The sequence below is a fragment of the Suillus paluster genome (genome assembly GCF_016628075.1).
Source record: "Suillus paluster strain FC165 chromosome Unknown EDB91scaffold_7, whole genome shotgun sequence".
NCBI classification, from domain to species: Eukaryota; Fungi; Basidiomycota; class Agaricomycetes; order Boletales; family Suillaceae; genus Suillus; species Suillus paluster.
The window spans coordinates 873604-900002 of record NW_024537567.1 but is presented as its reverse complement, the minus strand read 5'-3'; the positions used below and the strand labels follow the sequence as shown (position 1 = coordinate 900002).

General features: G+C 48.5%; 13 protein-coding genes across 13 annotated transcripts; 5 read left to right on the top strand and 8 right to left on the bottom strand.

The window, feature by feature from the left end:
- Positions 1-3028: 3028 nt before the first annotated feature.
- EDB91DRAFT_1235383 (IlvN-domain-containing protein) lies at positions 3029-4473 on the bottom strand (the record flags this gene model as incomplete). Its single annotated transcript, XM_041321310.1, has 9 exons — positions 3029-3190; positions 3242-3346; positions 3400-3463; positions 3511-3570; positions 3621-3848; positions 3910-4075; positions 4122-4285; positions 4339-4398; positions 4457-4473. The coding sequence occupies 9 exons, from the start codon at positions 4471-4473 to the stop codon at positions 3029-3031; spliced, it is 1026 nt and encodes a 341-aa protein (XP_041181541.1).
- A 336-nt stretch (positions 4474-4809) lies between these two features.
- EDB91DRAFT_1244553 (NAD(P)-binding protein) lies at positions 4810-5874 on the top strand (the record flags this gene model as incomplete). The annotated part of the gene is made up of 6 exons (XM_041322417.1): positions 4810-5049; positions 5112-5148; positions 5204-5320; positions 5380-5473; positions 5522-5712; positions 5765-5874. The coding sequence occupies 6 exons, from the start codon at positions 4810-4812 to the stop codon at positions 5872-5874; spliced, it is 789 nt and encodes a 262-aa protein (XP_041181540.1).
- Positions 5875-6298: 424 nt separating this feature from the next.
- EDB91DRAFT_1046906 (uncharacterized protein) lies at positions 6299-6823 on the bottom strand (the record flags this gene model as incomplete). Its single annotated transcript, XM_041313289.1, has 4 exons — positions 6299-6364; positions 6417-6519; positions 6575-6660; positions 6722-6823. The coding sequence occupies 4 exons, from the start codon at positions 6821-6823 to the stop codon at positions 6299-6301; spliced, it is 357 nt and encodes a 118-aa protein (XP_041181539.1).
- A 419-nt stretch (positions 6824-7242) lies between these two features.
- EDB91DRAFT_1235381 (peroxisomal membrane protein PEX16) lies at positions 7243-8553 on the bottom strand (the record flags this gene model as incomplete). The annotated part of the gene is given in 6 exon segments (XM_041321309.1): positions 7243-7357; positions 7412-7468; positions 7488-7602; positions 7652-8031; positions 8087-8354; positions 8415-8553. The coding sequence occupies 6 exon segments, from the start codon at positions 8551-8553 to the stop codon at positions 7243-7245; spliced, it is 1074 nt and encodes a 357-aa protein (XP_041181538.1).
- A 164-nt stretch (positions 8554-8717) lies between these two features.
- Positions 8718-10378, bottom strand: EDB91DRAFT_1110543 (Nsp1-like C-terminal region-domain-containing protein). Its single transcript, XM_041317712.1, has 8 exons — positions 10226-10378; positions 10107-10169; positions 9987-10052; positions 9885-9935; positions 9772-9831; positions 9542-9720; positions 9287-9489; positions 8718-9228 (listed from the first exon to the last, which is right to left on the bottom strand). Exons 1-8 carry the CDS (start codon positions 10305-10307, stop codon positions 8913-8915), a joined length of 1020 nt encoding a protein of 339 aa, XP_041181537.1. The 5' UTR covers positions 10308-10378; the 3' UTR covers positions 8718-8912.
- Positions 10379-10447: 69 nt separating this feature from the next.
- On the bottom strand, positions 10448-11361 carry EDB91DRAFT_1110542 (uncharacterized protein). The gene is made up of 3 exons (XM_041317711.1): positions 11153-11361; positions 10872-10893; positions 10448-10816 (listed from the first exon to the last, which is right to left on the bottom strand). The coding sequence occupies exons 1-3, from the start codon at positions 11155-11157 to the stop codon at positions 10586-10588; spliced, it is 258 nt and encodes an 85-aa protein (XP_041181536.1). The 5' UTR covers positions 11158-11361; the 3' UTR covers positions 10448-10585.
- A 260-nt stretch (positions 11362-11621) lies between these two features.
- EDB91DRAFT_1235380 (uncharacterized protein) lies at positions 11622-13453 on the top strand (the record flags this gene model as incomplete). The annotated part of the gene is made up of 8 exons (XM_041321308.1): positions 11622-11777; positions 11829-11857; positions 11883-11923; positions 11951-12026; positions 12054-12975; positions 13013-13055; positions 13111-13320; positions 13389-13453. The coding sequence occupies 8 exons, from the start codon at positions 11622-11624 to the stop codon at positions 13451-13453; spliced, it is 1542 nt and encodes a 513-aa protein (XP_041181535.1).
- Positions 13454-13661: 208 nt separating this feature from the next.
- EDB91DRAFT_1235379 (uncharacterized protein) lies at positions 13662-16039 on the bottom strand (the record flags this gene model as incomplete). The annotated part of the gene is made up of 10 exons (XM_041321307.1): positions 13662-13831; positions 13888-14067; positions 14116-14315; positions 14350-14450; positions 14482-14669; positions 14718-14780; positions 14827-14848; positions 14902-15141; positions 15189-15992; positions 16016-16039. 10 exons carry the CDS (start codon positions 16037-16039, stop codon positions 13662-13664), a joined length of 1992 nt encoding a protein of 663 aa, XP_041181534.1.
- A 338-nt stretch (positions 16040-16377) lies between these two features.
- Positions 16378-18717, bottom strand: EDB91DRAFT_1046998 (uncharacterized protein; the record flags this gene model as incomplete). The annotated part of the gene is made up of 17 exons (XM_041313294.1): positions 16378-16786; positions 16844-16935; positions 16991-17047; positions 17103-17116; positions 17173-17185; positions 17236-17295; positions 17344-17509; positions 17564-17660; positions 17710-17803; positions 17857-17892; positions 17945-17968; positions 18028-18049; positions 18101-18137; positions 18243-18346; positions 18397-18434; positions 18489-18543; positions 18608-18717. 17 exons carry the CDS (start codon positions 18715-18717, stop codon positions 16378-16380), a joined length of 1428 nt encoding a protein of 475 aa, XP_041181533.1.
- Positions 18718-19230: 513 nt separating this feature from the next.
- Positions 19231-20668, bottom strand: EDB91DRAFT_1110515 (uncharacterized protein). Its single transcript, XM_041317710.1, has 5 exons — positions 20326-20668; positions 20045-20278; positions 19809-19992; positions 19645-19761; positions 19231-19594 (listed from the first exon to the last, which is right to left on the bottom strand). The coding sequence occupies exons 1-5, from the start codon at positions 20594-20596 to the stop codon at positions 19468-19470; spliced, it is 933 nt and encodes a 310-aa protein (XP_041181532.1). The 5' UTR covers positions 20597-20668; the 3' UTR covers positions 19231-19467.
- Positions 20669-20724: 56 nt separating this feature from the next.
- Positions 20725-22908, top strand: EDB91DRAFT_1110512 (phosphoacetylglucosamine mutase). Its single transcript, XM_041317709.1, has 7 exons — positions 20725-20870; positions 20926-21043; positions 21101-21490; positions 21538-21972; positions 22026-22548; positions 22606-22818; positions 22869-22908. Exons 1-6 carry the CDS (start codon positions 20770-20772, stop codon positions 22683-22685), a joined length of 1647 nt encoding a protein of 548 aa, XP_041181531.1. The 5' UTR covers positions 20725-20769; the 3' UTR covers positions 22686-22818; positions 22869-22908.
- EDB91DRAFT_1110506 (N-terminal nucleophile aminohydrolase) lies at positions 22901-24880 on the top strand. The gene is made up of 11 exons (XM_041317708.1): positions 22901-23183; positions 23242-23341; positions 23394-23461; positions 23511-23569; positions 23632-23707; positions 23765-23864; positions 23915-23949; positions 24005-24112; positions 24161-24250; positions 24308-24397; positions 24454-24880. The coding sequence occupies exons 1-11, from the start codon at positions 23133-23135 to the stop codon at positions 24700-24702; spliced, it is 1026 nt and encodes a 341-aa protein (XP_041181530.1). The 5' UTR covers positions 22901-23132; the 3' UTR covers positions 24703-24880.
- Positions 24877-26338, top strand: EDB91DRAFT_774353 (uncharacterized protein). Its single transcript, XM_041328355.1, has 6 exons — positions 24877-25022; positions 25076-25508; positions 25559-25761; positions 25811-26000; positions 26051-26123; positions 26178-26338. Exons 1-6 carry the CDS (start codon positions 24979-24981, stop codon positions 26303-26305), a joined length of 1071 nt encoding a protein of 356 aa, XP_041181529.1. The 5' UTR covers positions 24877-24978; the 3' UTR covers positions 26306-26338.
- The last annotated feature ends 61 nt before the right edge of the window (positions 26339-26399 follow it).

Below are 26399 nucleotides of genomic sequence, written 5' to 3'. Positions count from 1 at the left end.
AGAGGGAAAGGCAATGGACTTGGGATCAAGCTACATAATATGGGGAGGAAGTTCTACTTATTCCGAATGAGTCGTTCAGGTGACCAGATATCTTATCTCAGACCGTCACGTCCTGTGTAGCGTGGATATGGCCGGACCACATGAGCTGCAGGATGGTGTCACAAGATAGCGGAAGAGGCACATTTACACTTACGGATCCCGTTTTTCCGAAGCGCATCGCTGCTGCAAGATCTGGTTGGCCTTCAGAGTCTTGCGTGTTTGTCTGCCACAAGCTGGCGACCACTCTGACGAAATCCCACGTTCCTGGAGTGCAGTCTTGTCAGGCTCACCATCAGGATAAAGGCAATCAATGACTGGATTTAGACAGTACGAGAATCTACGGCAAGAAAAAGCATTCTCTGAGAAAATGAAACTCGTCATGAGATAGACAAGAATCGACGATCAACCTGCCTGCGCTTGTTATCTTTTCTCCGGAAGACTATGCACAGCATAACTTTGGGAACACCAATCGAATCCGCCAATAGAGACCTGTAGCATACAAGCATCAATATCTTCAAACCGTCACCACTTCAGCATCGAATAATTAGTCAGTCGAGTGGCGACCGCAATCGATGGAAATATCGCTCATTGATGCGCAGCCATTATCGCATCGGAAATAAATACCGCAGACACCTGTTTGCCACCGAACCACCGGCCGTTCAGCCCTTGTACAGCTTTCTTGGCGGATTCTATCGCGTCAAACTTGACATATATCTCACCCTGCAGTTGCGCTCAATAGTTGAATCAAGAACTAAATATGAATAGGATGCAGACCTGTGTTTCCTTTTCAACCTTGATGGCCTCTACTCTGCCGTATTTTTCTTCACATTCGCCTTTGACGTCGTCGCCGAGCTCTTTATCCCAGTCACGTTCAGTTTCCCTGTAGCATGAGAGGACTTGTTAGATGAGAAGTGGTGATTTGAACGTGAACCCACTCCTCTGGGTCAAACATATTCTTCAACAAAACAGAACGGGACTGCATAGCCTGTGGAATGTTCGGTTTGTTGCTGCAAGTGCTTTGTAAGATAAGTTGTCGATACAGTTGGGATGTACATACACAAGCTGGGGCTTCGGAGCAGGCTCGATTCTAGCAAGTTTCTGCATTAGTGCTTGACGTGATGCTGCGTTCAAATTACCGCCTATAAAACTATTAGCTAACGTTCTGAAACATTGTTTAGAACGTACCCCCAGCTTCGTCCAACGAATCTTGTTGAGCGTATCGCACAGTGCCCTTCTCGTGGACTGTGTTGACTCTCAGCTGTAGCTGAAATTGAATGACAATCTATGAGTTTGCGATTTGAAGTGCCCTACCGTTCTTCCAGCAAGCTCAAAGCCCTCCATCTGTTCAAGAGCCATTCTGGCATCCTCGGCACGTTTATATCTACAAAATTTAGCGGATGCCCAAAAGGCAAGGCAGTTGTTACTTACTGCACAAATGCGTAACCCTTGCTCCGCCCAGTCATAGGGTCCCTGTGCAAATCAACAAATTCCAATTCCCCGAAGGGTTCAAAGACCTGCTTGATATCGGATTCGGTAAGGTTGAAATGCAAGGAACCAACGTAAAGTCTAGAGATTAAGATGTCAGAACTTCGGAGCGAATAACTGAGTAGTTTGCTCACTGCATAGCTCCATGAGGCGCATGAACGCCAGGCGGAAGATTAAGGTTCCTCAATGAACTATCAGACAATAGAAACACGCAACACCTCCAACACTCACCCATCTCCTGGATGAAGCCTATTCCTTTCTGACTCAGTCAATTGAACCATGATAGGGAGACCCATTACGACTGTTCCGCTCAATGACATAGCTTTTTCTACCAGATCGATCGATCGGAACTCGACGTATCCGATGCTGTAAAAGGCATGAGCCGGCGAAAACAATCCAAGGAAAATGACGGTGCATACCCTTTAGAACGGCGTGACAGCCGGTCTGTGACAATCCTAGAATCCATCACGGTCCCTTCGCCGAGTTTGTCCTCGAAAAAGTACCCAAGGTCACGCGCCGTGAGACGAGCGGCAAGCTGAGAAACAAAGACAGACCGAGCTTCCGAATCGTCCTCTTTAGGTTCGTCGGGATTGTAGTCTTCTTGGGCCTCGTAAGTAGGTGAGGGTCGTCTTTAAGAAATCACATGAGCAACAAACAGTGATAGTAATACAAAGGTAACTCACTTGATTGGCGGGGGACTTGCCTTTAACGAGTGCCTGTCCGGCTCATCCTCGTTAAGTGGAGTGTCGTCAATGGGGGGACGTTTGTCGTGCGTATGATCCCTTTCCCTCCGGTACCGAGGGGGATCATCGAACTCGTCTCGTGGGTCACGATACCTACGTTCACGTGAGCGATCTCTACGGTCATGACCCCTTCGTGGACTGTCCTTGGGCGGAAGTCCAGCCGAAGAATCGTCCATGTCATCATGTCTCTTTTTCTTCAAGCGTTCTTCCGGGAACTCGTCGTTTTCTTCCCTCTTGCGGCGCCTGTCGCGGTCGCCCCCATCACGGTCACGGCGGTGACCGTCTCCGCGTTCCCGCCTATCGTCATCACGATGACGTCTTTCTTTGTCCTTTTCACGATCGCGGTCCCTGTGGGACCTTTCGCGCGAGCGATCACGATAATCTCGTTCGCTTCCCCGGTCGCCACTGCGTCGTTGCTTGTCGTCATAGTCTCTTTCTCTGCGCTTTTCGCGACGGTCACGGTCTCGTTCCTGCGAGCCAGAACGATGAGACCGTCTTGTACGATGGGTATCAGTGGAATGGTTGCGAGACCTTATGAAGATATCAGTAGGTACGTTGAAAAAAAAGATAAGTGGAAAATGTACGATTTTCGGTTGGGGGATATGTCTACATCCATCTTGCTGGGTGGAGGATTTCGCTTGTGGTGGATGCTGTTTGAGTTGCTGCAGTGAACAAACATGCGAAAACTTCGTGTTAACACAGCCACAGGTCTAGTTCAGCGCTGGCATTTATTACATGTACTTAAATTGCAATAAAAAAGACTACAAAAGCCCAGCCAACCTCGCTTTGACGCGCTTCTCAGCCTTGACGAGCTCCATCTCCTCCGATCGTCTGTACAGCTCATTGAGGGGATTAGTATCACCCTCCTTGTCAAGATCACCCTCAATCTGGCTGAAAGCCTCGCAGAACTTGCCGTTCAAGATCTGTACAGCGGACGGGTCAGAATGGTTCAGGCATGAAAAAGCGAATCGTGCCTGATTATCCAGGATGTCCTTGAAGTGTTCCCGCATGGCCTCTCCTCCGAGCTTGAGTGAACCACCCAGTTGACCATACTGTGAGATTGTAGAGTGGTGCTTGAGCTAATTACCATGCATCAGCAATATATTTCAATTTGCTCCGTAGGCATTCCTACCTGTGCGACGAAACCATCATCTGCAGCTCGCTCGAAGATCTCTGCGGGTTCTTTCGACATCCACCTAGGGCCAGATTCATTACAAATAAAGTTCGTCAGAAAACAACTCACATTTCGTAGCAAAGAGCCTCGTCAGAGCACCCAGCATCCTTGAGGACATTGAAAGCTTCCCTAGTAGCAACTGTGTCATTTACGGTGGCGTTTAAAGGTGGTGTTCAAACCTGAACATCATAATGATGTTGGGCCAGAGAGCCTGTTCAGCAAAGAGATCCATCGCAGTTTCTTCCCGCACTGACGAAGCAATGGCTCCCTGTTTGGTTGCACCAATGGCACGGGAGAGTGCAAGAGCTACATCCAAGCCTTTGCCGGTTCCGTTTTGCTCGACGGAAACAAAACAAGGGAAACCGCGGCCCTTTTCATGGAGAGAGCGCACCGAAGAGCCAATCATCCTGTAAAAAAAGTCAGCCAGGGATCGTGTGACTCGACGAAATGGGGCAGTTACCGACTTACCGTGGAGCGACCATCACGACATCCTGCCCTGACTGAAACTTTAACAAGTTGAAGAAAACGTTGTAACCCGAAGCAACAACGATGGTGGCGTTACTCTTCATTTTGGGCGAGAATTGCTCGTTAAACACGCGGGGTTGAACCTGGTCAGGTATCAGGATAAATAGTACTAGGAGTTAATTAGTTGGAGTTGAACAGGATGAATCCGTGCTCACCGTCTGCAACTTCGGCAGCTGTTGCGAAGTCATGCTCGACGTGAAAACCTTTGGCTTTCGCAGTCTCAGCATATGAATCCACACGGTTGGCAATCAGGATTTGATCATTAGGGATGCCACTGTCACGTAGGTTCTGAGCTTGTGCAGACCCCTGATTTCCAAAGCTAAAAGACAAAATGAACGGGGTCCGAAAGCATAGGCGGACTCGAGGACTTGCCCGAGGAAAACAATCTTCTTCCTGTTGAGGACACCTAGGTCCGCGTCAGAGTCATAGTAGCTACAAAATAAAGAACTTTCAAGATCATCGTAGCGTTCTGAGATCATCAGAAACGTACATCTTAGCTTGTCCCATGATGAATTCAAGTCTGGAGAGGAAAGCACACATCCATCCCCTTTATCATGGGTCCTTAAAAACCCTACAACGCGAAGCAGAAGCCGAACAACAGTCCCAGTGGACCCTTTGTCCGAATGATATCACGCTCCTCAATTATAAATATCAAAGGGGGGATGATGAGGTTGTGCGAAGGTCATGAGGAGCGTAAGATGACCCAGTTCGCGGACCGGTCGACACCGTCCACCCGTACTTCCACAAGCAAGTTGCCCGGGGACCGAGATTCCGGACGGACCACAAGGCGCTGTATATATAGAGATAGTAGCCATACTTAGTTGAACGCGGATTAACTTGACTATGACTTTGCTCGCAGACAAGATCGTGTGTATAACTGGTTCGTCTCGAGGTATTGGGCGAGCATGCGCGGTTGAATCAGCTAAACATGGTGCTACCGGTTTAACACTGCACTATTTTGGAGACGAAGAATCCGAAGCGGAGCTCCAGTCCCTGAAAGAAGAGATATATGCGACGAGTCACGGTCATTGTCGAGTCGTCGGTGTGCCCGGCGATATCGCAGATTCGGAGACTTCACAAAAGGTGCGCCACCTCTGCCAGGTATTTACAAGCGTCCGTTCAAGTTCTTGCGACATCCGCAATAGATTGTCAAAGCAGGTGTTGAGGCGTTCGGGCGAATCGGTAGGACTGATAAAACAAAAAGATATTTACATAACTAACGACTTTGTCGGACCAGATGTGCTCGTCAGCAATGCGGGCATATGTCCATTCGCCGAATTCTTGACGATGCCCCATGCTACATGGGAACGTACCCGACAAGTCAATCTGGACGGCTCCTTTTACGTGGTGCAAGGTGAGTACTCTCGCAACGATGTGCGTGACTCTGGAGTCCTATCATCGCGTTTCCTGCAGCTGTCGCAAATCAAATGAAGAGCCAGGTTCCTCAAGGCGGGTCTATCATCGGTCTGGCTTCCATTTCAGCGCTTGTGGGCGGTGAATTTCAATGGTTTGCATCTTGATCCATTGCTGAGCGAGTCTCAACCACCTTTTGTAGTCACTACACGCCGACAAAGGCCGGTATTCTGTCGATGATGCAAAGTTGCGCTATCGCTCTTGGAAAGTATAACATACGCTGCAACGCCATACTTCCTGGCACTATTGCTACAGACATCAACAAAGAGGACCTTGCGAATAAAGAGAAGCGGGAATACACTATCAAACGGACTGTGCTCGGGAGACTTGGCGGTACGGTTCAGCTGAAAACAATGGTATCTGCTATGGCTGAAGTTTGATCTAGCTCCCGACGATGTAGCAGGGCCTGTGGTGTTCCTTGCCAGCGATCTCGCAAAGTATGTCACCGGCGCGCAACTGCTAGTGGATGGTGGGCTATTTGTTAATCTTCAGTGATATACTTCCCTAGTGAGGGAAAGGACAACTAGCATGAGACTACATACGAGACAACACAACACGCAAGAAATACGCAGATGTTTCGTGTTCTTGAATAATAAGGGACACGGGGACTGATGTACATTCAGCGATCTGTTCAAACAACATTCTATGATGGACAGCAGTGATGCAGCGCGCACGACTCCCTAATTCACTTATCCATCTCCGTAAACCATCCAAGCTCTTGTCCATTTACCACCGCGGGTTTTGCATCGACCAGAACGGTCGCCCATCGGGCCCATTCCTTCCCAGGATTTCTCCAAGCATGAACGGTCCCCTTCTGAATCACCACATCTCCTGGATTCTTGAGGTGTTTTTCTGTCCCATCGTCTGTTATTAAAATGAGTTCCCCATGGACTATTCATGACATCGTCAGTTGCTTGTGCTATGCCATCGCACGGCGAAACATATACGTACTCAAGATGTTATAGTCGATGGAGGGTGTCCGATGCTGCTCTTCTAGCTCCGTCAAGTTCGCGCATGTGTCAGACAGTTCTACGCACCATCGGAGTGCTAACTCCAGGACCAATGTCAGTGTACTTGAAGTTGGTCGTGTTACTTGCAATTAATCCAAGGTCGCCCACTTGGCGGGCTCCACCGTCCTCCCTATTGCATCTCTCCTTGAATCACGAGCTATGATGTGTTCATGTATACTACTCACGAACAGTTGTTATCATTCGTTGGTAGACCATCAGTAGAAGCCCAGAATGTGCCCGTTCGAAGGCCATTCAAGCCTTCCATCAACACCTAAGTTTAGATAATGGTTCAATTCTTGTGCACCATGAAGCAAGCTGAAGGGAAAGCACACCGATGAAGGAACTGTTTCATCCACAGAAACCACGGCTTTCCCTTCGCTATCATGCGAAGTTACGATGCGGCGAGGACCTGGGAGAACTGGGAGCAGAGACATGAAGCTTTGAGGTAGGAAGAATCGTACAGTACAACTATCTGGGTTTCCCTAAATATCTAGATGATCTTGCATCAATTGCATTCCTAACGTAAGTGATCCAAGCTAACGATATAAACTATAATAGAATGTCCGCTATCACACTACTCGTCCAGCGTGATGGCATGATCAGTGGCCGATAGAAGCACGGGAAGCACGGACCTCCGAGTGCTACGGTAAATAGGAGACAGTGACTCATACAAGGTTACTGGTACGAATTCGCTTGTTTCCAGAAAAGTAGAGCGCTGGGACACCAAGACTACATTGATGTTTAAGCGCGTAGGTACAACATTGTACATGGATTTAGGACGAAGATGATATAGTGTTCAAGGAGCAGTATCTAGCCCCATCGCTGTCAGAGAGAGCAAGGATCTCTATTGAAATTACTCACAATAATAGTATTCGTCAACAAGAGGTATCCAATCCTTCACGATGGAACTGAGAACCCCGAGTATTGGCGTATTAGCAGTCTTCTCCACGAGAGCCTCAATCTTGGGCCTAAAGAAGATTGTTATGTTAGGCTCCAACAAAACTGCCATGAAATGCACAAACCGCGAATATGTCTCCCATACAGAACCACGCAAAATGTACCAGAGAATATCCCTGTCTCTGCGGGCATATTCTTCACGTTCCAAGGTCGCAGAATGTGACTGGCGTCCGCCTCAAATTACGAGAGGCGAGCTCCATGGCAAAAGCGATCACGAGAGCCTTGTCCTTGTATTTCTTGGTGCTTAACATAATTGCTACAAGACAGTGAGCATGTGAGGTCCGGGCCTGTGCTTTTGCACTCACCATAAACCCAAGGGCGTATGATATAAATGAACTCAGAAATGCACTCCAAGGGCGATGACATAGGCTTCATGAGTAACATAGAAGGCTTGACAGATGACGTTGTAAGAGCTTTAGGGAGGAGATAATCCTCCACTGATGTGTCAGCACGAACAGGTGGTGGGGGTGTGAGCATCAAAGCATTTGGCTGCAAGGGGATGTGATTGTTCTTGAGGTGATCCGGAGTCGGCGGGAAAGAAGACGACGGAGAAGTGGGAGCAAGCGTTGGAGAAGTATGTGTGGAGGAAGGCGACAAGGAGGCTGGATCAATATCACGTTCTGGAATTGGAGGAGATAAGAGTGGTCTTGTCGTGATCTTGAGCAGTGTGAACCGCAAAATCATTCTGTATATGTGAATTCAGACGCGGGAGGGCAGTACAATGCAGCCACAGAGCTTACTTCAGAGTCTCAAGGAACACAATGCCTCTCCACCGGTTCTTGTCCGAGACTTTCCTCCGAAGCACCATTTCAGCGAGGAGCTGGGTAAAGCGAATAAGCTCTAGAGCTCGAGCGGCCCATTTGTATGACATTTCCTTGTCTGACCAGGCGCGGGTATAGCGCGTGTGCAAGGGGATGGGAAGTATGGGCTTCCAATGAGGATCACTCTGCACAACTCTGGCCAGCAGGGTATCATGATACATGCTGGACACATGGAGTATTGCAGACACTAAGACCATATGTTACTGTTTGATTCAAAATACAGAATTATAGCAATTTAAATACTGACAGCCCTCTGAGGCAAGATCGGCATCTTTGAACCGTCCAGGCAGAAACCATGTTACCGACCTCAGGGTAGATTCGAGGGTGGAGATGGTAGAGACATTCTTCACGAGGAAATTTTCATATTTTGCCAACGTCGACGACATGTAAGAAGTCCGGTATACCGAGCTGGAGGTGTGAGTTGGGAAGTTGCCTTGCCGCCGCTTTGCGAAAGTACCAACCGGGTATGTGTTCCCACGTGTTTTATGTCGTCGTCGGTTTCAAGTCCCTTGTTCCGTCGGTAACTCATGTGTAGACATTAATATTGCTGTAGCACTCCATGCTCTCTACTGATGTTCGAAGGTCCTGTAGCAATCGAGTAATGATAATTTGTTCACGATGTTCACGAGGCGTAAAAACGTTTATTGCGCTGCATGAACCAGGAATAATGTCGAGACCTTGCAAGAACATGACGGACACCACATAGGATCTCCGCGGAGAGTAAGTAGTAGCATTGGGGTAAAGTTCACCGGTTCAAGCCAAAGCCCCTAGTCTTTGTTGCGCCGTTTCCCAGCACCGTGGTTACTCCACCCGCTTCTCGCACTCGCCTCTCCACCTCATTTACCTTGCCCTCGACTTCGCGCACAGCCCCATCAATCCACTGCAGGCTATCCAAGTGGCTGCTCAAGATCTGAGATATCTGCATCATGGGATCATCGTTGCCAACAGTCCCCTGAGACCCATTTGGTAGTAAAGATAACGCATTGACCGAATCAATCATCTGCGTCAACGATCCAGACAAATCGTCCAGGTGGGCATGCAGCTCTGTGGCAAGCATATAACTAATGAAGAACGAAAATGAACACCATACAGTCTTCGTCTGACGATATGAGGACTTACTTTTTGTCCCGCTCGGTATCAGCAGGTCCTGTATCGAGCGCCCGCAAGGTGCCGCTTTCTCCAAAAAGTTCTTCCGCAGATCGCTCGTACGCATCCAGTGTCGCGGAGAGATCTTTCTGTTGTTGCTCAATGTGGTCGAGAGCTTGATCGATGTCATTTTGTTCCCGCTCCACAGCCTGGACGTGAGTAAAGAGAGTAGCAAGCTGTACAGCATGCTGTCAAACGATCCATTCGGTAATGCGGAAACATACATACATTGTTACCATTTTCCATCAAGGCCCTATCCCATACCGCAACTTCACCAGCAAATTTATTGAACTCTCGGACATGCACTTCCAGTTCAGATGACCACTTGTTTACTATTTCCTCGATAGTTTTTCCCCTGAGCGCCGATGGCGGAGGCACGGCTACTGAAGTGGCGGCAGCGGTGGCTGCTAACAATAGGAATGAATGAGTGAATTCAATTTGCCAGTGGCTGCTCATACCGTCTTTTGGCTTGTCGCATTCCTTAGGCAGCCCAACGGCTGATTGCCCTAGTGGAGCGGCTGACGGATGTGAGATCGTAGACAGCGAGTGCCAATAAGACATTTGGGCTTACTGGGCGTGGTGGTGGTTGTAGGTTTAGCCCCAAACAGGTTGGTCACAGGCGCTATGTGACTGCTGAACATAGGCCTGTTTGATCTTTAAAACATGATCTCACCTGCAGGAGCCGTAGTTATGGGAGGGGCGGGCTTTGCACCAAACAAGTTGGCTGATAGTGTTGATGCTGTACAACAACGTTCATCAGACGCGTCGTCGACATTACATATAGATCACTCACCTGCAGGCGTGGCAGCTGCCGGGGTTGCAGGCTTCACGCCGAAAAGGCCGGCCGCAGGTAAGGCTATGTACAAAGGAGCATCTATGAGCAAGATGTTGGACGCATTGAAGAAGACATACCTGTACTGGCATCTTTCTTGTCTGAGGAATTATCCTTGTTTCCAAAAAGGTTGAACGTCGTAGGAATAGTAGTAGACTGCATTTCTTTGCCAACGTCCGAGAGCACAACTTGGGGAAATTATCGACAGCCATTGGTTCGGCATGAAAGCCGAGGGTGCCGACTTTGCAAATAAAGCCAAGCAACGCGCTCAAGGAGACCGACACGACGTGTTCCAGGCAGTGCGTCGGTGCGATATAAACCCTCACAATATTCATCTGAATTCATCAACACGGTAGGACTAACAATATTGAACTAGTTCTGTTGACATATACTCAGACGACTGGCAATGCCTCACGACACTCGAGACTTCCAGCTTGAGCCTATTGATAATTGGGCACTTGCGTGAGTGACGCGCTCCTCATAACTGCGACAGAAAGCAGAAAAGCGGACACATTTATTCGTCTCATGTATGTGTTATTTATCAAGTGGAAACCACGAACTCCCCGGTATTTTCCTCGCAACCCGAAGGATCTGGAGTCAAAATAGTGCATAAACGACTCGGATGGCCTACACAAAAAAAGTCGCAATAAACCACAGCAGGAAAGACGAAACTACGGCACTTGCAGTCAGCCAGACAAGTAGTGTTGGCAGCTGAACATACGATACTGCGAGGGAAGGTGTAGCGATGCTCTCATGGCACCATACTAGCGGCTCAAGTTTGCTGCATTCTAGAGACACCTGCACCATAAGGGCCTTGGCCAGGCGGCCGTTGCGCATGAGACTGGGCTCATATTGCTTGGGGAACCGAGTTCAGGGGTTTTGAAATATCACGACGGGTTGGATGCAGGGTAGTGAGGTCTCCGCGACGTGTCAACCGTTATTGCTACAACGACAATATAAGTCAGGCAATGGGATCTGCAACCCGGGCTAGGGTGGCCAGATATCACCGCATCATCAGAATTTTCGCCACATTCAACTAGTATTTCAAACCTTTAATGCGATCTGCTAGTGGGTTCTACATAGTTCAACGACCCAAACTTCCTGGACTAGATCAAACGCCGTTGAACAGGGATATTTATGAAAGGCCACCAAGCGTTAACGTTCCGCACAGCAGTTTACCTCCGAAATGAAGTTGCACGAATCCGCATGTTTCATAGCTTTTGAATATACTGCAATTATGTATGTTGACTCTGAGTAAGATCGCAGCGCACTTTCATTTTTAAATTTGTCAAGTGAGTTGCGGTCCTGGGTAAGGATGGACCTGCTTTGCCAACAGTGATGTACAAAGCTTGTCACCAAACAGGTGTATCAATACCAGCCGATCAATAATGAGAATCTCGCTTAAATAATATTGCAAGCGGCCAGCTGCCATAGCAAGGCCTTTATAAAGTCTTCTTCCGCTTCCCTGACTCCCCGATGGGTAGAGATTCGACTGCAAGCACTGCTACACTACCTCCACTGGACTACCTTCACGTCAGTCCAGTCAGAGGTCAACTGGAGCCTTCAGACGAGGTTACCAAAAAAACCGGCTGGCGTTTTCTCCAGTGCACGGACACCCCCAATGAGCTCAAGGTACCTATAACAACTTTATCTCTGGATGGTTCTCAATCAGACGTACCGCAGGTGCTTTTACCTCCCCGTACAGCTCAGTTGTATTCCCGCCTACTTAAAGCAGAGACATCTGAAGCTCGCCAAGAAGCATAATGCATCTTGGGAGCGTATCCTCGAAATCCGACACCTCAAAGATAGGATGATCAGAAAGTGCCAGAGGCTAGCTCATTCTTACTCCGCCAGCAAGCCTCCTGCAAAGGTTCCCTTCTTGTCTATTCATGCCCCACTCGATTTCAGACTCAAAGAGATGGAGAAGTGGATTCGCCTCCATGGCGAGTCTGATGAATCTATTAGGAAGATGCCCGTGGGCGAGTCCATTCGTCCACGCAACTCCTTCTGCTGCGATCGTTGTGCAAATCTGGTCCCTCATCACCACACCATATCTCGCCGATCATCAATCCAATCCACTCACTCCCGTCGCTCAGCACTCTCTGAGCGTTCCCCATCAAAAATTCTCCCTGCATCCCCCCGACGCGCTCGCTCCTCCAAGGCGAGTTCTGTCCAAAGCGATCAAAAACCCTCTCCCGTCGCAAGCTCCATCGTCCTGAATGAAAGCCTTTCGCATCACGAAAGCCGATTGTATGAAAACAGGGTCCACGAAAGTACCATCCGCGAGGAAAGTAGGGATGATCAAGTCCACGCGACTTTCAAAGCACATGAGAGTAGGTCTGAGGACAGTAGCATTACCCAGGAGAGCAGGGTCCGAGAAAGCAGCAATATCCGCACGCGACAAAGCAAGCACTCCAGGAGTATGTCATACGACGAGCGGAGATTTGCCGAAAGCGGTCTTCATGAGATCAAGCACACCATGCAGGCCATCCCCGAAGCATCAGAAGTCAGTGCCGACTACAGCAATCGCTCTGCGGTGTCAATCAGCAAACTATCGGTTATTTCGCCTGACCCATTGCCTCATCCGTACCATGGTTCGACTTCAGCGGTTTTCTTGGACATTGTTGAGAGTCCCGTAGATGCCCCCGAGGTACAGAGCTGTGAACCTGACTATGGACACAGCGCGGAAGATGAGGGAGTATGGACGCCCCCTTCTGAAGACGAACCTACCAGTGACTTCCCTCCCCACCCGAATACGCTTCGCAGACGCAGTAGCCTCAAACGCAACAACGCAGACCTGCGCGTGAGTATGGCGTATTCCGCAAAGACCGTATCCTGGGCGATGGACCGCGACTGGGCCTGATCAGATTTCGAAGTATCACGCTGCGGCGGGTGAAATCGAACATGCTGGTAGGTTTATTTCACATTTACAGTGGCGTTGAAGGTTTACCTGTCTATACGTGAGACCGAGAGTGGGACGCCATTTGTGCGACATATCATGAAGAGCTTGCTGGCGTGAGAGCGCTGCGTCGAAATGTTACACAGACCCTGGCCAGATTACGGTTGGAGGCAGAGAGGCTGCAACGCGAAGATGAGGTGATTCAAGATCAAGAGGACAAGCTGCGTGCGGGATATGAGCAGCTCGAGCAGAAACACGGACAGTATCGAGAAAAGGGTGAGTAATCTTCCTCGTGTTTGCAGCCTATCGAGAGACGCTGATATGGCTATAATTATCGTCGGTAGTTAAAGCTGTTCTAGAAGAGACCGAACAGGTTCTTACATTGTGTACCACCAAACGAGATTGTTGAAGTCGTATACTCCGTCCGATATTGGAAGGTTCTTCAAGCTCAAGCCCGAATGGCATATATCGCTTTCACATTACAATTTACATACATTGTTTATCTTGACTGCATCCACCCTGGTTATACCCAAGTACTTACATGCTACTATCGGTATTTTAGAGCAGGTTACACACCGTTTCACGAAGGCACTAACAGCCACTAAGTATCGTCGTAATTATGAAAGCTTTGATCGGGTACGTTTCGCTTGATTCCACCAGTGCCGTACGGTAGCAAGAAATACAGCCTCAATTCCCAACAACAAAAGTATGACCATGGCGAAGTAATTGAATGGGCCCGGAGGGTGGATGCTATTCTTCGGAATCTTGATGTTTAGTGAAAATAATCCTACGAAAAGCAGCAGGTAAACATGACGCTAAAGGATCCGACAGCTGGTAACATACCGATCGGGAGTTGAATGCACAAAACCCCAAAACTAACCAGAGACACCGTCAAAATGGCCTTATCAGTGTATTCTTTGGTCTTAGCGACACGAATTCGCAGTTGAGTCAGATATGCTGGGTGAGACTCGCTGAGCATATGCTCGTAATGATGAAGGGATTGCTGCAAAGTCAAGATATGATCTGCGAAAACAGTTCAGTTGTATCGTAAACAGTCAAAACATCTTTTACCTTGAACATCCCCCATGTATATGGCGATTTCAAGGTCCTCGTTCCCTTGAGGAGAGGCTGTCTGTCGTCCACCGATCAAAAAGCGCTTGCGGATTTGCGATATCACCTCCGACTTCGTGGCAAGAAGACGAGTCAAGGACGTAACAAGTCTTCTCGCCCTGGCCATGCGCAGTAGTGTGTTTGTTGTCGTCGCTCGTGTTCTGGCCTCATGGTTTGTCGCAAACGCCTTTCCACAGATCTTGAAGATTGCGCTTCAAATGTCGCAAGAATAGTGGCATGGTGAATCGGGGAAGATGAAAGCTATGATTCCAGCCTGGGAGCAGTTTCTCCCATTTCTTTCGAAAGCGTATCTGGCAACTTTTCAACTTTGAGATCACATAGGTCATCCGTGGGTATACGATTGAGATCAACAAGAGTGTTTGTCGACGAAGTGTGGGAGGCGTCGTCGCTCGAAAATACGAGAGCTTCTACGGTTAGAACTTGTTGCTCGATCTTCTTCAGGAACGGAAAGAATGAATCAACGACAGAGTCCAATATGCCATGAGCAATCCAGTCTTTGAAGTACATCAGCATAAATAACATGTAATTCACGTAATAGTTACCTGATGACATATTGAAGCTGTCCTGAAGAAGTTGGACTCTATTTCTGACTTTCTCCATGTGTTCTGGGCAAGATCAACATTGAGTCTCTCAACTAATATGCAAGCCCACCTGATACATCGGTGAAATAAAACTGAACGACCATAAGCATCGTCTTCATAAACCCGATGTAAAATGCGAACCTACCGTGCAAATACCTTCCTTGAATACCACCAAGTATATATTAGCCTCTCTTAAAGAACCATCATCAGCCCGATAAATATCGCCATCACTCGAAACACCCTGATAAACCGACTGCGTGACGGCTGCATTCTGTATAGCTCGGAATGAAATAAAATAATAACCAAGTTTTGGAAAGAGCTCCATCTTTTCGCGCGGATCTTGCTGGAGAATATCCTCAAGTGTGAGAGGATGGATATGCAGGAGCTATTCATCAAATCAGCGTGGCAAGCTTGCGACTCGAACGCATCTACCTTGCCAATTGTTTGTAAGTCATCCCAAGTTGGACTGGCGACGTCAAGCCACCAAGCTTTGGGGGCCCGATTAAACTCGTGCGAGCCTCCGGGAGTCGGATCATGGGGCGTCCGATTTCTTGGGAAATACTCTTTCCGCTTCCCTTGAACGGAAGACTGTAAGGTGGTGGAAAGGTCCCCGAAAGACGCAGATCGACTGGGCACGCTGTCAGACATATAGTGATGATGCAAAGAGGGCGGAGGTGTGCCGAGGCTGAGTTGACGTTGTTTCCCTTTGCTCTTCTTTCCCCTTGATGCATTCTTCAGTGCAGCCTCCAACCAGTTGAGAGCAACAGGTAGGGAGGTTGTTCGAGAGACCGGCTGCTGCGGTCGATTCAAAGACTCCGACAGGCGAGTCACGGCGATCTCGGGACTCAAACTCGGGGGTAGGTATAGGGTAAACCCTCTATCGACGCGTCTAATCTTCTGCCTGACCCTGAGACGAGCGGCTACTTCACGTTCGGAATGTGTGGAACGCATGTTAGCGGAGCTTGTTCGTCTCTGACGCCGACGAGTTTGGCGAGGACGAGAAGGCGCATAAATAGAAGAGCGAAAAGATGTAGAGCTAGAGGATGGTGACGAAATTGAAGCTGAAGAACTTCGTCTCCGAGCCCAACGGGTAATTGCATGTTCTACCACGGCAGCAAGAGCTCCCAAGCGACCCGTGATGAAGGTTCCGGATGACGAAGTAGAGGATGCAGGTGCCACCGACTCCGCAATGGTAGGTGCGGGTGCATGGGGGACATCGCCGCGATAGATGTCGTCCTCCAAAAATATATCAAATTGACATTGCGGTCCAATGGAGGGGACATGGTTCGACGGGAGAATGTCCAAAGGATAAGAATGGTCCAAGTCCGAAACGTCGTGCAATTTTGGGCCTGCCATTGAAAAAACCATGAGTAATTGGTTGCTGCTTGGTTAACGTTGGGGAAATTCCCCCTGGGCACAGCTGAGAGCCGACGCGCTGAGTCCTGACATTTCCATTACAAAGCTCCGACCTCATTTAATTACGACATGCAACCTGTGCAGCAGGCGTCAAAGGCCGAAAGTCAATAGGAGTAATCCATACAGAAGATATACATATGATATACACAATAATGTAATGTCCAACCACGAAGAAAGAGATGCTAGAAGTTACACAAACTCTTCATTACCACGCCAACATGTGTCGGAAGCTTGAAAACCGAGTCGTTTGTGTGTGACCATCGGCACTCTGGGATGCTGTAACTTGCGTCTCGAGGATGTCACAACCCGAGTGCGTCCCCACAGAATTGGGCGAGCTGCAGAACAAACTGGAGTAGACAGAAGTTACTGAATGCGCTTGCACGGCTCCATCCAAGTTGGACTGATGTTTGTCGTGCTTCCCTTCGATATACGGCCAAGTCTTCTGCAGCTCTTCCTCAACAGGCAACAACTTGCAAAGAAGCGCATGATTGAATGAGATTGGGTTTTTCTGTCGGAGAACAGAGGGGTGGATTGTTTCGTGCGTGATGTTGTCTGTGGCTGTCGGAAGTTTTCTGACATTTGCCTGCGATATTGAGAATATACCGGTGCGCGGACTGCAATAATACATGAATGGGGTCCCAAATGAACTCTATGATACGCTTGCAACTCACTCATGTGGATGTTGCTCTCCCCAAGGCGCCACTGGATCCGGCAGCGAAACGATGTATGCGAAATCAATGGACAACATGTCACCAATATTGGCCTGCATAGGGAGTAATGCATTCAAAAGCGATCGCATCATAGATTCAGGCACCCACCACCATCCATGCAAGAGTTAGGTCAGACAAATCATGATCTTTCCAGCCGCCTCCGATCTATTGGTTCCGCGCAATCAATAGATAGTTGGTATAATAAATGGCCATAACTTACATCTGAATGTTCACCTTTGATGTACATTTCCATCAATAAGATGTATACAAGAGTTGTTGTCCAAACTCACCAGAAAACCAGCACTGTTAAGCACCTCATGAGTAAAAATATACAATAAATCAAGTCAAATTACCTGTTTCAAAATCTGCCCTTTCCGTCGTCCGCCTTCCGTTTGCTCGAATTTGCAGCAGTTCTAGAATAACTAGATGAAAGAGATTCGGAGAACTAGTGCTCAACTTACAAAGTCTAGTCTGGTTTCGTTTATGGCAAGAGCGTGATAGGCGCGCTCTATGTGTTCCCCAAGTTCATTGTTGGGGAAGCCGAAAATAGATTTGGTGGAAGGTGACTTGTGCGTCAATTCTTCAGGTAGGCCAACCGAACCGACAGTATCAAAGACACCGACACATCTGAAGACATCTTAACCATCCTCGCCGACGTAGATGAGGCGGTAAAACTCTTACTTTACTGAGAAAGAGTCGTTGTCAGTGTCGGCTCGTCTCTTGCCACGAGAATCGCGGGAGGTCCACTTGCTCAGCGATGCCTCAAGCTGTTCTATCTCTGAAGCGCAATCAGGATTGTGAGCATAACGGTAGTGAAGGTGACAAACTCGTTGGATCAGTCTCTTTGCCAAGTTTTTGGTACGACACAAATATGTCGGCGAAGTGGTCCATGTCGGTGCGGTCTAGGACGCCGATGGCACCCTGAAAAGAGGCTCATTTCTGAGACGAGCGTCGTCAACAAACGGTCCACTTACGATGAACATTGCTACCATCCGTGCGGTATATGCGCCCTGACGAAACAATCAATAATCACGCATTTCATACTAGTATAATGTTCCATACCCTGGAGAAACCAAAGAGGAATATCTTATATGGCGACGTTAGTCTGGACTTGAGACATTGAACGAAACAGATGGATTTCTTACTTCATCACCGGGGTGGAAGTTTCTGCAAGGAGACGCCTAAGCCACAGCCAGGTATGTATTTGGCGGGACTCACTGGGAAATGAAAGCATAAGCCTCTTGGACCTTTTCAACTGCATACAGCCATGAATCCTCGCCCAAATGAGCGAATGAAAGCTAATCTCACCGAGGGATTCTCCTGTTGCACCTGATCCAAAGCAATATTATTAGCCCCATACTATGAACGAAGACACCGCACGAACCATCGACATATTGAGAGTAGAGATTTTGCGCCGTTCCGACGCCACACTGATAGTAGACGATCTGGGGGATCGGAACTCCCCTGTCGACGTATGAGCGAGTGACCCAGGAACAGACCACGGATGAGCTTACGATCGTTCATCCACATGTTCCAATCCCCGCGATAATTTCTGAAAAGCGAACATGTATGAATTTAATTTTCCCGGTGTGTTAAATTGACGTACCAGGATGTTGGTGTGTTTCCAACACTCCTTGACGATCACTCCGTCTTGCCAAGTTCTGATGAAAGAAATCGAAGTCAGATACGGTCGCTTCCGGGGTTAAACGTTAATGATTGGCTTACCCATCGCAACACACGATGATTCTTTTCTTAAATTTAGTGCCAGCTTGGAAGGGTTCGGTTGAGGACCTTGACAATCGTGCAAGGTCGGGTTCGACTCTGGCGGGGACCATGACCTGGGTGAAAATTCAGTTAAGTTGGAGACACAATATATGTAGTAAGGTGAATGTATTTATGTTGGATTCATTCTCGCGGTCAATAATATTATAGCCATGATGTATTTCACTGGAAAACACAGCATTACCAGTAGTCGCCGCGACGCCGCATCAAATTGCAATCGATGACACCGGTCACCGAAATTGTTCGGCGGTCAACATTTCAACGATCTGATGCAGATGGGTTAGTTTTGCAAGTTCAACGTGCTTGCTACGGGGAAATATTAGTGCCGACTCCCTATAAGAGGAGATCGATCTATTCAAATGAATCAAATGCCGCGATAAGCGTGAAGGCTCGAACATTAATAGAGGCGAGTCGCACAGCAGGCAAACCAACACAACTTCGGCCCGGTACCCATGCAAACTCTCCCTAAGCCTTTCAAGGCAACGGTCGATCTTGACAATTGGCGTGACACAGCTTACTTGAGTGGCCACAATCACTGACATCATTTCAAACGTCACCGATCCTGCGTCCTGTCGCTGTTTGATGGACTGGTATGCTCGACTTCTAATTATATGCTGTACAGTGGGTCTCATAGCTTGGGACAGTTAACATGCTTCTCCCGTTGCTAGGAGGCTCAAGATTTGATAAGTACATAGCACATGCTGTTGTACCGGGTCAGGTAACGTGCGTCCGAGTGTGCGATACATCGGCCAGGGATCACAGGATGAAATGTACAACCATTGACGAGCTACAAGATATTAAAATTACTTCCCTAATCGAAATTGAGCGCCAGCATACTCGTCTAGGGCGTGACAGAACGCTTCCTCGGTGATTATTGAAGATGCGTGCGAATATTTCAGGGGACCGACGACGTCATGAATCATAGTCCGGCTGTATAATGGTGTCACTCCAACACAACGATAAGGCGGTCCATGACTTACTGTATTTCTGTCAGCGTGATCTGCCACGGAGGAAACCCATGTAGTTCGACAGGAGGCTGGGGGTCTTGGGGGTAGATATGATGCACGATCATGAAATCCGGTGATGGCAGTCCTCCTAATACAGAAGTCAGATGGGTGATATCGTAAACAGAGCGAACCTTCCTTCTAATATCGAGTTGAACTCAGATATGGGAAGTTGGTATGCTTTGGCGTGGTTCAGGTCATGACTGTTCTGGCGCCTGCGAAATTCTTCATCTAAAAGGGAACGTGCAGCAGACGCGATGGCAGCTTTTGAGGCACTACGTGAAATTATATGGAGTGTCAGAGGATTATAAAGAGATTGCTTGTCTGTCAATGATACGTTAATGAGTCCTTTTGACTGTGGGGGGGCTCCACCTACGGTGCGCTCGTCGGCGAACTGCAACCTCTCTCTGCTTACAATGCGTCTGGAAGGAGCGCACCGTTGTAACGTTTAGTTCTACGGGCAAGTCGGGCGAGTGGCTTCTTGACTCCGATGGCTCAGAAAGTGGAGGGGTCAATGGATATTCGAGTTCAGATTCACTCTCGTCGGTGGGCAAATCATCGTGGCGTGCTAGGCGTTCCTGAATAACGTCAGAGCACCTCAACAGTACACCTAAGGATCGTTCAGCATGAATAACAACATCCCAACAAAAAGTTTACCATCGGTATCATATGCAGTAAGCTGCTCGATACCTAACGCTCTGCACCATTTGATAACCCTAGTTAAGCACTCCAAATAGAGTTCCTCTGTGTGCTTAGGATACGCTGTATCACCGGAGACCAGAACGATTGCCAAGTGTTTTGGTAGCTTACTGCGGTATGCAGTGACGGGTTGAGGGGGCGAGTATCGACGTTTTTGAAGTCTTGTTGTCAGAAACACTAGCGAAGCATGCAGAAGATGCAGAAGCCAGAGAAAGAGGGAAGTCACCATTTAGCAAGCATGGACGAGAAAGAGAAAGTTGGATGTGCAACTTTGCAAGCATACGTTGCAATGAAACTTAACAGGATCACGTGGATACCCACCGCATTTATGATTCAGATAAAGCAGATTGGTAGATATGGCGGTGTTCTTTTTACCAAGTATACTGTTTTTCCGTGACCATCATGACCATTCTCCCTATCGAAGAAATTAAAGAACGATCTGATCGCCACCCCAAGCCTTCAGATGTCAAGTTTCAGTACGGGACTGCAGGTTTCAGAACGCTGTGCGTATGCGTCTGATTGTCTACATTAAGTTATCAATCTGATAGTAGCAACTAGGGGGAAGACACTCGATTCAGTGCTATTCAGGGTGGGCGTCCTCGCAGCCCTTCGGAGCAAGAAACTGGATGGCAAGACTATCGGTGTCATGGTGACTGCCTCGCACAATCCAGAGCCTGTATGTATTTCTATACGTGCACTGATCGCCTAGGTCCAATGGTGCACCCCTTTGTAGGACAACGGGGTTAAGCTCGTTGACCCACGCGGAGAGATGCTTGAGTCTTCATGGGAAGCACATGCCACTGCTCTTGCCAATGCGCCTAGCAGTGTTGCTTTCGTTGCTGCGGTCGACGAACTGGTGAAGACGACCAAAATAGACCTCTCAATACCCGCTCGTGTGGTGTACGCCAGAGATACGCGCCCGACAGGCCCGCAACTTGTTGCCGCCCTTAAAGATGGGCTGGAAGCTATGAAGGCGGAGTATAGGGACGCCGGCATTACCACAACGCCAGTGCTTCACTACTTGGTGAGGACAATCAACACCAAAGGCACCAAAGATTCGTACGGCGAGGATACTGAGGAAGGGTATCTTACGAAAATAAGTGATGCCTTCAAAAAACTGCTTGTGAGTGACGCATATATCAGCATACATGTCACCCATTTCAAGCGCAGGCTGGAAAAGCGACCCCGCCACCGTTGCTCATCGACTGCGCCAATGGTGTCGGTGCTTTGATGGCCGAGAGATTTAAGGCGTATCTTGGGGATACCTTCAGCATCAATCTCGTGAACGCCGCCATTGATACCCCTGGCGCACTGAACAACTCTTGTGGCGCAGACTTCGTCAAAGTCAACCAGAAGCTACCTCCTTCCATCACCCTGCAGCCAGGACAGCGCGCTTGCAGTTTAGACGGAGATGCTGATCGCATAATCTTTTATTACGCAGATGAACGCGGTCAGTTCCATATGCTCGACGGAGACAAGATTACCGCACTTGTGGCGAGTTTTATCGTTGAGTTGGTGAAGGCCGCAGGTTTGGACGAACATATCAAAGTCGGCGTCATCCAGACGGCATACGCGAACGGAAGCTCGACCAAGTACCTTTCCGGGGTAAGTAGGACGAAGGATATTGCATAGATGGAAATCTCATTCTGCAATCTCAGAGACTACCTGTCAAGTGTGTCCCCACAGGTGTGAAACACTTGCACCACGCTGCAGAACACTACGACGTTGGGGTCTATTTCGAAGCCAATGGGCACGGCACAGTTTTGTTCTCACCTGCCGCGCAGGAATTGATTTCCAGCCATATTTCTTCCACTCTAGCTCAGTCCACAGCGATCACACACCTGAAGAATGTCATCGATGTCATTAACCAAACTGTTGGTGATGCTCTCTCAGACGCGTTCCTGGTAGAAGCAGTTCTAGCACACAAGTCTTACAGCGGAGTTGAGTGGGACTCCCTCTACTCCGACCTCCCGAACCGTCTGGTGAAAGTCGTCGTAGGTGATCGGAATGCATTCGAGACGGAGGATGCGGAGAGACGCCTAGTCAGCCCCCTCGGACTGCAGGCCAAGATCAACGAGCTCGTGCGAAGGTACGAAGGAGGTCGCTCGTTCGTGAGACCAAGTGGTACAGAAGATGTGGTCAGGGTGTATGCTGAAGCAGTATCACGCCCCGAAGCTGATGGTGATATTGCTTCCTCCTGCTTGTTGAGCACACACTCATGGTCTTTGTCTCGCTTAGAACTTGCGTTCCGCGTCGCCGGTCTCGTCTATGATGAAGCGGGGGGTGACCCTTCACGGAAACCAAAAGAATTTCTTTGAACCTTGATGGCATATGTTTAGTTTTGGACATTGGTGCCCGGTGATGTGTACCCTGTAAGATTAGATAAACTTTCTGTAGGCTCAAAAATCGAGGAATAGTCATTTGTGCCACGATGCCCATGGGCCGCCGTCTTGAATTGCAAGCCAGCAGAATAATGTAGATCTCACCATCTGCTGGGATTGATTGATTTACTGTTGTCGATATTTCCCGACAGCCGGTCACATGCCCAATAAGACGTAATCTGAAGCAAATTTCGAACCATCGTACTACTTATGAACTACCCGCTGCATTTGCGACTGGTGCGATATGACTCCAGTCTTGCTACGTGTCCATTTAGTCCAAATTTCTTTCGCTTCTCTTTTGGCATCCCTTGTTAAACAGTTGTTATCCTCACAATTGATACTAGTTTTTTTAAACCCTTTTGCCTGGACCAACCTCACTTGCAGATGTGCCGCTTCGTGATTTACAAGGGCACATCACCTGTGCAGCTATCTCATGTTAGTGACTGACAGAGCTGTTCATTGCAAAGAAGACACTGACACAATTCGCTATCAGCTCTTGACTCGACCGTGCCATTCCATCATAAATCAGGCCTTTGATTCGCGTTTGCGTCTTGACCATCGTCGGCCAATCAATGGTGACGGCTTTGGCGTCGGTAAGTCCTTGTCTAAATCACTTCTGGGTAGCTTTTTGACACAAAGGGTCAGGCTGGTATGATTCCGTCCATGACGAGGAACTTGGCAGCCAACCTTGTATATTCACCTCCGTTACACCAGTACGCGTGCCGTGTCGCCAGTGTCGCACTCTCAACTGACCGAGATCAGGCATGGAACAACGCAAACTTAATCCGCCTAGCGGAGAAGATCAAGTCGCCGCTCGTCTTGTGAGTCGCTGCAACTCTCCTCGTGGTTCCAATGAATCGTACTGACCAAAGATGTCTTTTAGCGGACATGTCCGTGCGACCACTACTGGTTCTCTGTCTTTGGACAATTGCCATCCTTTCGCATATGGCAAAATTATGGTGCGTCATGACGTGTATGTCCACATTCTTGCCCTTGTTGATTTCCCCGTCAAACAGTTCATGCATAACGGTGGTATTGCAGACTTTCACCTGATTAAGCGACGACTGCAGGCCGATCTGTCGGACGATATTTTCAACGTAGTACAAGGGAACACAGGTGAATATAATACTCATGACACAGAGCGAATCATGACTCTCCTCTCGCAGACTCTGAGTGTGCTTTTGCACTACTGCTGTCGAAGGTGTGCTCCTTGTCAATTTCACCATCTGAATTTCAACGTAGTCGCGCATGCGCAGCTACCCGACCCCAAGGCTAAGAGTTTTACAACTCGTACCTTGCAACAGGCAATGTTGGATACTATTTCAACTTTAAACGCGTATGCTGAGGAAGCCGGTATCACCGAGGTGAGTTGAGGTTGATCTTCCTATGCAGTTTTTCTGAGAATAGATTAGCCGAGCTTGATGAACTTCTGCGTTACGGATGGCGAGAGCGTCATTGCAACACGTTATATTTCCTCTAGGCATGACGAAGCTGCGTCTTTGGTAGGATCCACTCACTGTATCGTATGGCAAGGGCATTCTGATCGCATTAAATAACAGTGGTTCTCGTCTGGGACGACATTCAGCGAGTACGCCCAGGGTGGTCATTACAGGATGGCGAAAGCTGATAAAAGAGAGAATATCATCATGGTAAAATCCCTTTTGATTTGATCATCCATTCTCATTTCTGACCGCTCTAATCGCAGATTGCCAGTGAGCCTCTTACTTTTGAAAAAGCGGACTGGATGGAGATACGCACGAACAACATGGTTGTCATAACACCCAAGATGAACCTCCTGCAGATACCGATCGTTGACAAATTCTATGTCTCTCCTTCTGACCCCGCGGCATTAAACCGGGACACTGATTTTGCCGCTGCCAAGGGCCTCCTCAGCCCACGTAAAGCCTTGGCTCCAGTTCAGCCCCGCGATAACGCCCCTCAGTTGTCCATCTGATTTTTTGGGATAGCTTCATCACATGCCATCCTGTTTATCGCTATCTTTGTTGTGTCATTCATGCTGTTAGGATCTGTACCGTAGATGATTAATGACGATTAATTGTTGTTATGTGTAGCATGATGTAGCTGTGGAATATAACGCGTGGACGCGTTTTGCATGTGACTTGAATTCGCTTACCGAGTTTGCTCTGTAGACTGCTAGCGCTTGTCCTCCTCCCTCCCTGTAGACTCATTTTTCAGTGATCCGCTCCTAGACCTAAAATTAGAGAGGATAATGAACCCATGGCTACTTTGGAGCGCCGTGTCGCATACTGCTAGGTCTTCGTTTTGGTGTCATTCAGCACAACAGCATCTGACGATAGGCTTTTTAGGTTATCAACAGCCCTACAGATCTTACTCTTTTTGCCGTTAACGCTAGCGACCCTTTCAACGCAAGCCTTTCTCTTGTTGTCACTTCTCCTTTCGATTCACTCCCTCATTCATGGAACTCTCATATTGCTCTGGGGATCCAATGCACTCTCTGTCATGCAGGTGCCGATGCACCCTTTCCTCCTCCTCGTTACTTTCAATGCTTTCTCGCAATCCGCACAACCTTGGCTTGCCACCGCAGTCTATTGGTGGGGGAAACTACTCACGTTTTGCGGTCCTTCCTACGTGGCCATGGAAGGTCTGTCCAGTCTACTGTTCGCGCAGAAAGCGGGTCAAATAGGCAGAGGCATTGCGGATGAAGCAGAAAGTTACCAGTTCGCGATTCTCATCGCAGCAGCTGCGGCATTTGTCGCAGCTGCGTGGTGGGTTGTCATCGTGCGTGCTACTCCGTGTCTTTCTCACTCTACATACTAAATCTTGTACAGGCATACCCTGCAGCTGCCGCATCTCCTTTGTCATCCACGCTATTGGGTGTAGCATTGACGGCATTCCTGTTCCTCGTTCTGATTGGTTTCCGGTTACGACGCACCAACGTTGTCGAGGCCTCTCTCCTTGCACTCTTCCTGGCATATAACGTGTGGCTCTGCGGGTTTGATCAAACATCATTCTCGGACCCTGCTTCCTCCTAGTATGTTCTAACTCAGTCTCATGCGCTTTTGCTGACCGACGACTCTCAGTGCCCCTCTGCTTTCGAATATCCTTCCACACTTGCAGACACTTGTGAACTTCATCACCAATACCCTGCCTAAGCCAGTACTCGTCGCACTACTCTATCGTCTTTCAATATTGCAAGTTGCATCACGTATTTTACCCACCATCGGTGCTGATAACTGGGAGTCGGACCAAGATGTGAATGATGGCCGACCGGTATGAGCACAGTCCCTGTTGTTTACTCCAGCTGATGGTCATTACGATAGACTTCGATTATGACACGCATCCTTCTCACATATAGACAGCTAATCTTTGTCATGGTATACTCGCACCTTCTTCGTACGTGTTTTCTGTTTCTATGACTTTTCGGAGACCGACTAACATTTTATTCAGTTCTTGATCCCTCTTCACAAGTCTGGTGGCGGTGGGCAAATATCATGTTTACTCTATTCCTTTGGGCTGTGGAACTCGTAGTCAGCCCCGATGGAGACGATGATTCGGCAAAGTGGAAAGTCGACTAGTTCTGTCGTCCCTCTGGAAAACCGATCTCTATGCCGTTCTTAAACGATCCTCAGCTTCAATGCATTCTAGCCGCTATTTGCCTTCCACTCCGCT

Excerpts from the sequence above, each read along its gene's own strand:
- EDB91DRAFT_774353 (XM_041328355.1), top strand. The coding sequence starts at position 24,979 with ATGAACCCATGGCTACTTTGGAGCGCCGTGTCGCATACTGCTAG. Across the intron at positions 26,001-26,050 it reads ATGTGAATGATGGCCGACCG|ACTTCGATTATGACACGCAT; the intron begins GTATGAGCACAG and ends TCATTACGATAG. Across the intron at positions 26,124-26,177 it reads GGTATACTCGCACCTTCTTC|TTCTTGATCCCTCTTCACAA; the intron begins GTACGTGTTTTC and ends CATTTTATTCAG.
- EDB91DRAFT_1110506 (XM_041317708.1), top strand. The coding sequence starts at position 23,133 with ATGTGCCGCTTCGTGATTTACAAGGGCACATCACCTGTGCAGCTATCT. Across the intron at positions 23,708-23,764 it reads TCGCATATGGCAAAATTATG|TTCATGCATAACGGTGGTAT; the intron begins GTGCGTCATGAC and ends CCCGTCAAACAG. Across the intron at positions 23,865-23,914 it reads CGTAGTACAAGGGAACACAG|ACTCTGAGTGTGCTTTTGCA; the intron begins GTGAATATAATA and ends CTCCTCTCGCAG.
- EDB91DRAFT_1110543 (XM_041317712.1), bottom strand. The coding sequence starts at position 10,307 with ATGCAGTCTACTACTATTCCTACGACGTTCAACCTTTTTGGAAACAAG. Across the intron at positions 10,170-10,225 it reads CAAGAAAGATGCCAGTACAG|CCTTACCTGCGGCCGGCCTT; the intron begins GTATGTCTTCTT and ends CTTTGTACATAG. Across the intron at positions 9,490-9,541 it reads TGATGGAAAATGGTAACAAT|CTTGCTACTCTCTTTACTCA; the intron begins GTATGTATGTTT and ends CATGCTGTACAG.
- EDB91DRAFT_1110515 (XM_041317710.1), bottom strand. The coding sequence starts at position 20,596 with ATGGTGACTTCCCTCTTTCTCTGGCTTCTGCATCTTCTGCATGCTTCG. Across the intron at positions 19,993-20,044 it reads AGTTCGCCGACGAGCGCACC|ACAAGCAATCTCTTTATAAT; the intron begins GTAGGTGGAGCC and ends TATCATTGACAG. Across the intron at positions 19,595-19,644 it reads ATCACGCTGACAGAAATACA|CCGGACTATGATTCATGACG; the intron begins GTAAGTCATGGA and ends ACCATTATACAG.
- EDB91DRAFT_1110542 (XM_041317711.1), bottom strand. Across the intron at positions 10,817-10,871 it reads TCGCTACACCTTCCCTCGCA|TTTCGTCTTTCCTGCTGTGG; the intron begins GTATCGTATGTT and ends CAAGTGCCGTAG.
- EDB91DRAFT_1110512 (XM_041317709.1), top strand. The coding sequence starts at position 20,770 with ATGACCATTCTCCCTATCGAAGAAATTAAAGAACGATCTGATCGCCAC. Across the intron at positions 21,044-21,100 it reads CCTCGCACAATCCAGAGCCT|GACAACGGGGTTAAGCTCGT; the intron begins GTATGTATTTCT and ends ACCCCTTTGTAG. Across the intron at positions 21,973-22,025 it reads CGACCAAGTACCTTTCCGGG|AGACTACCTGTCAAGTGTGT; the intron begins GTAAGTAGGACG and ends CTGCAATCTCAG.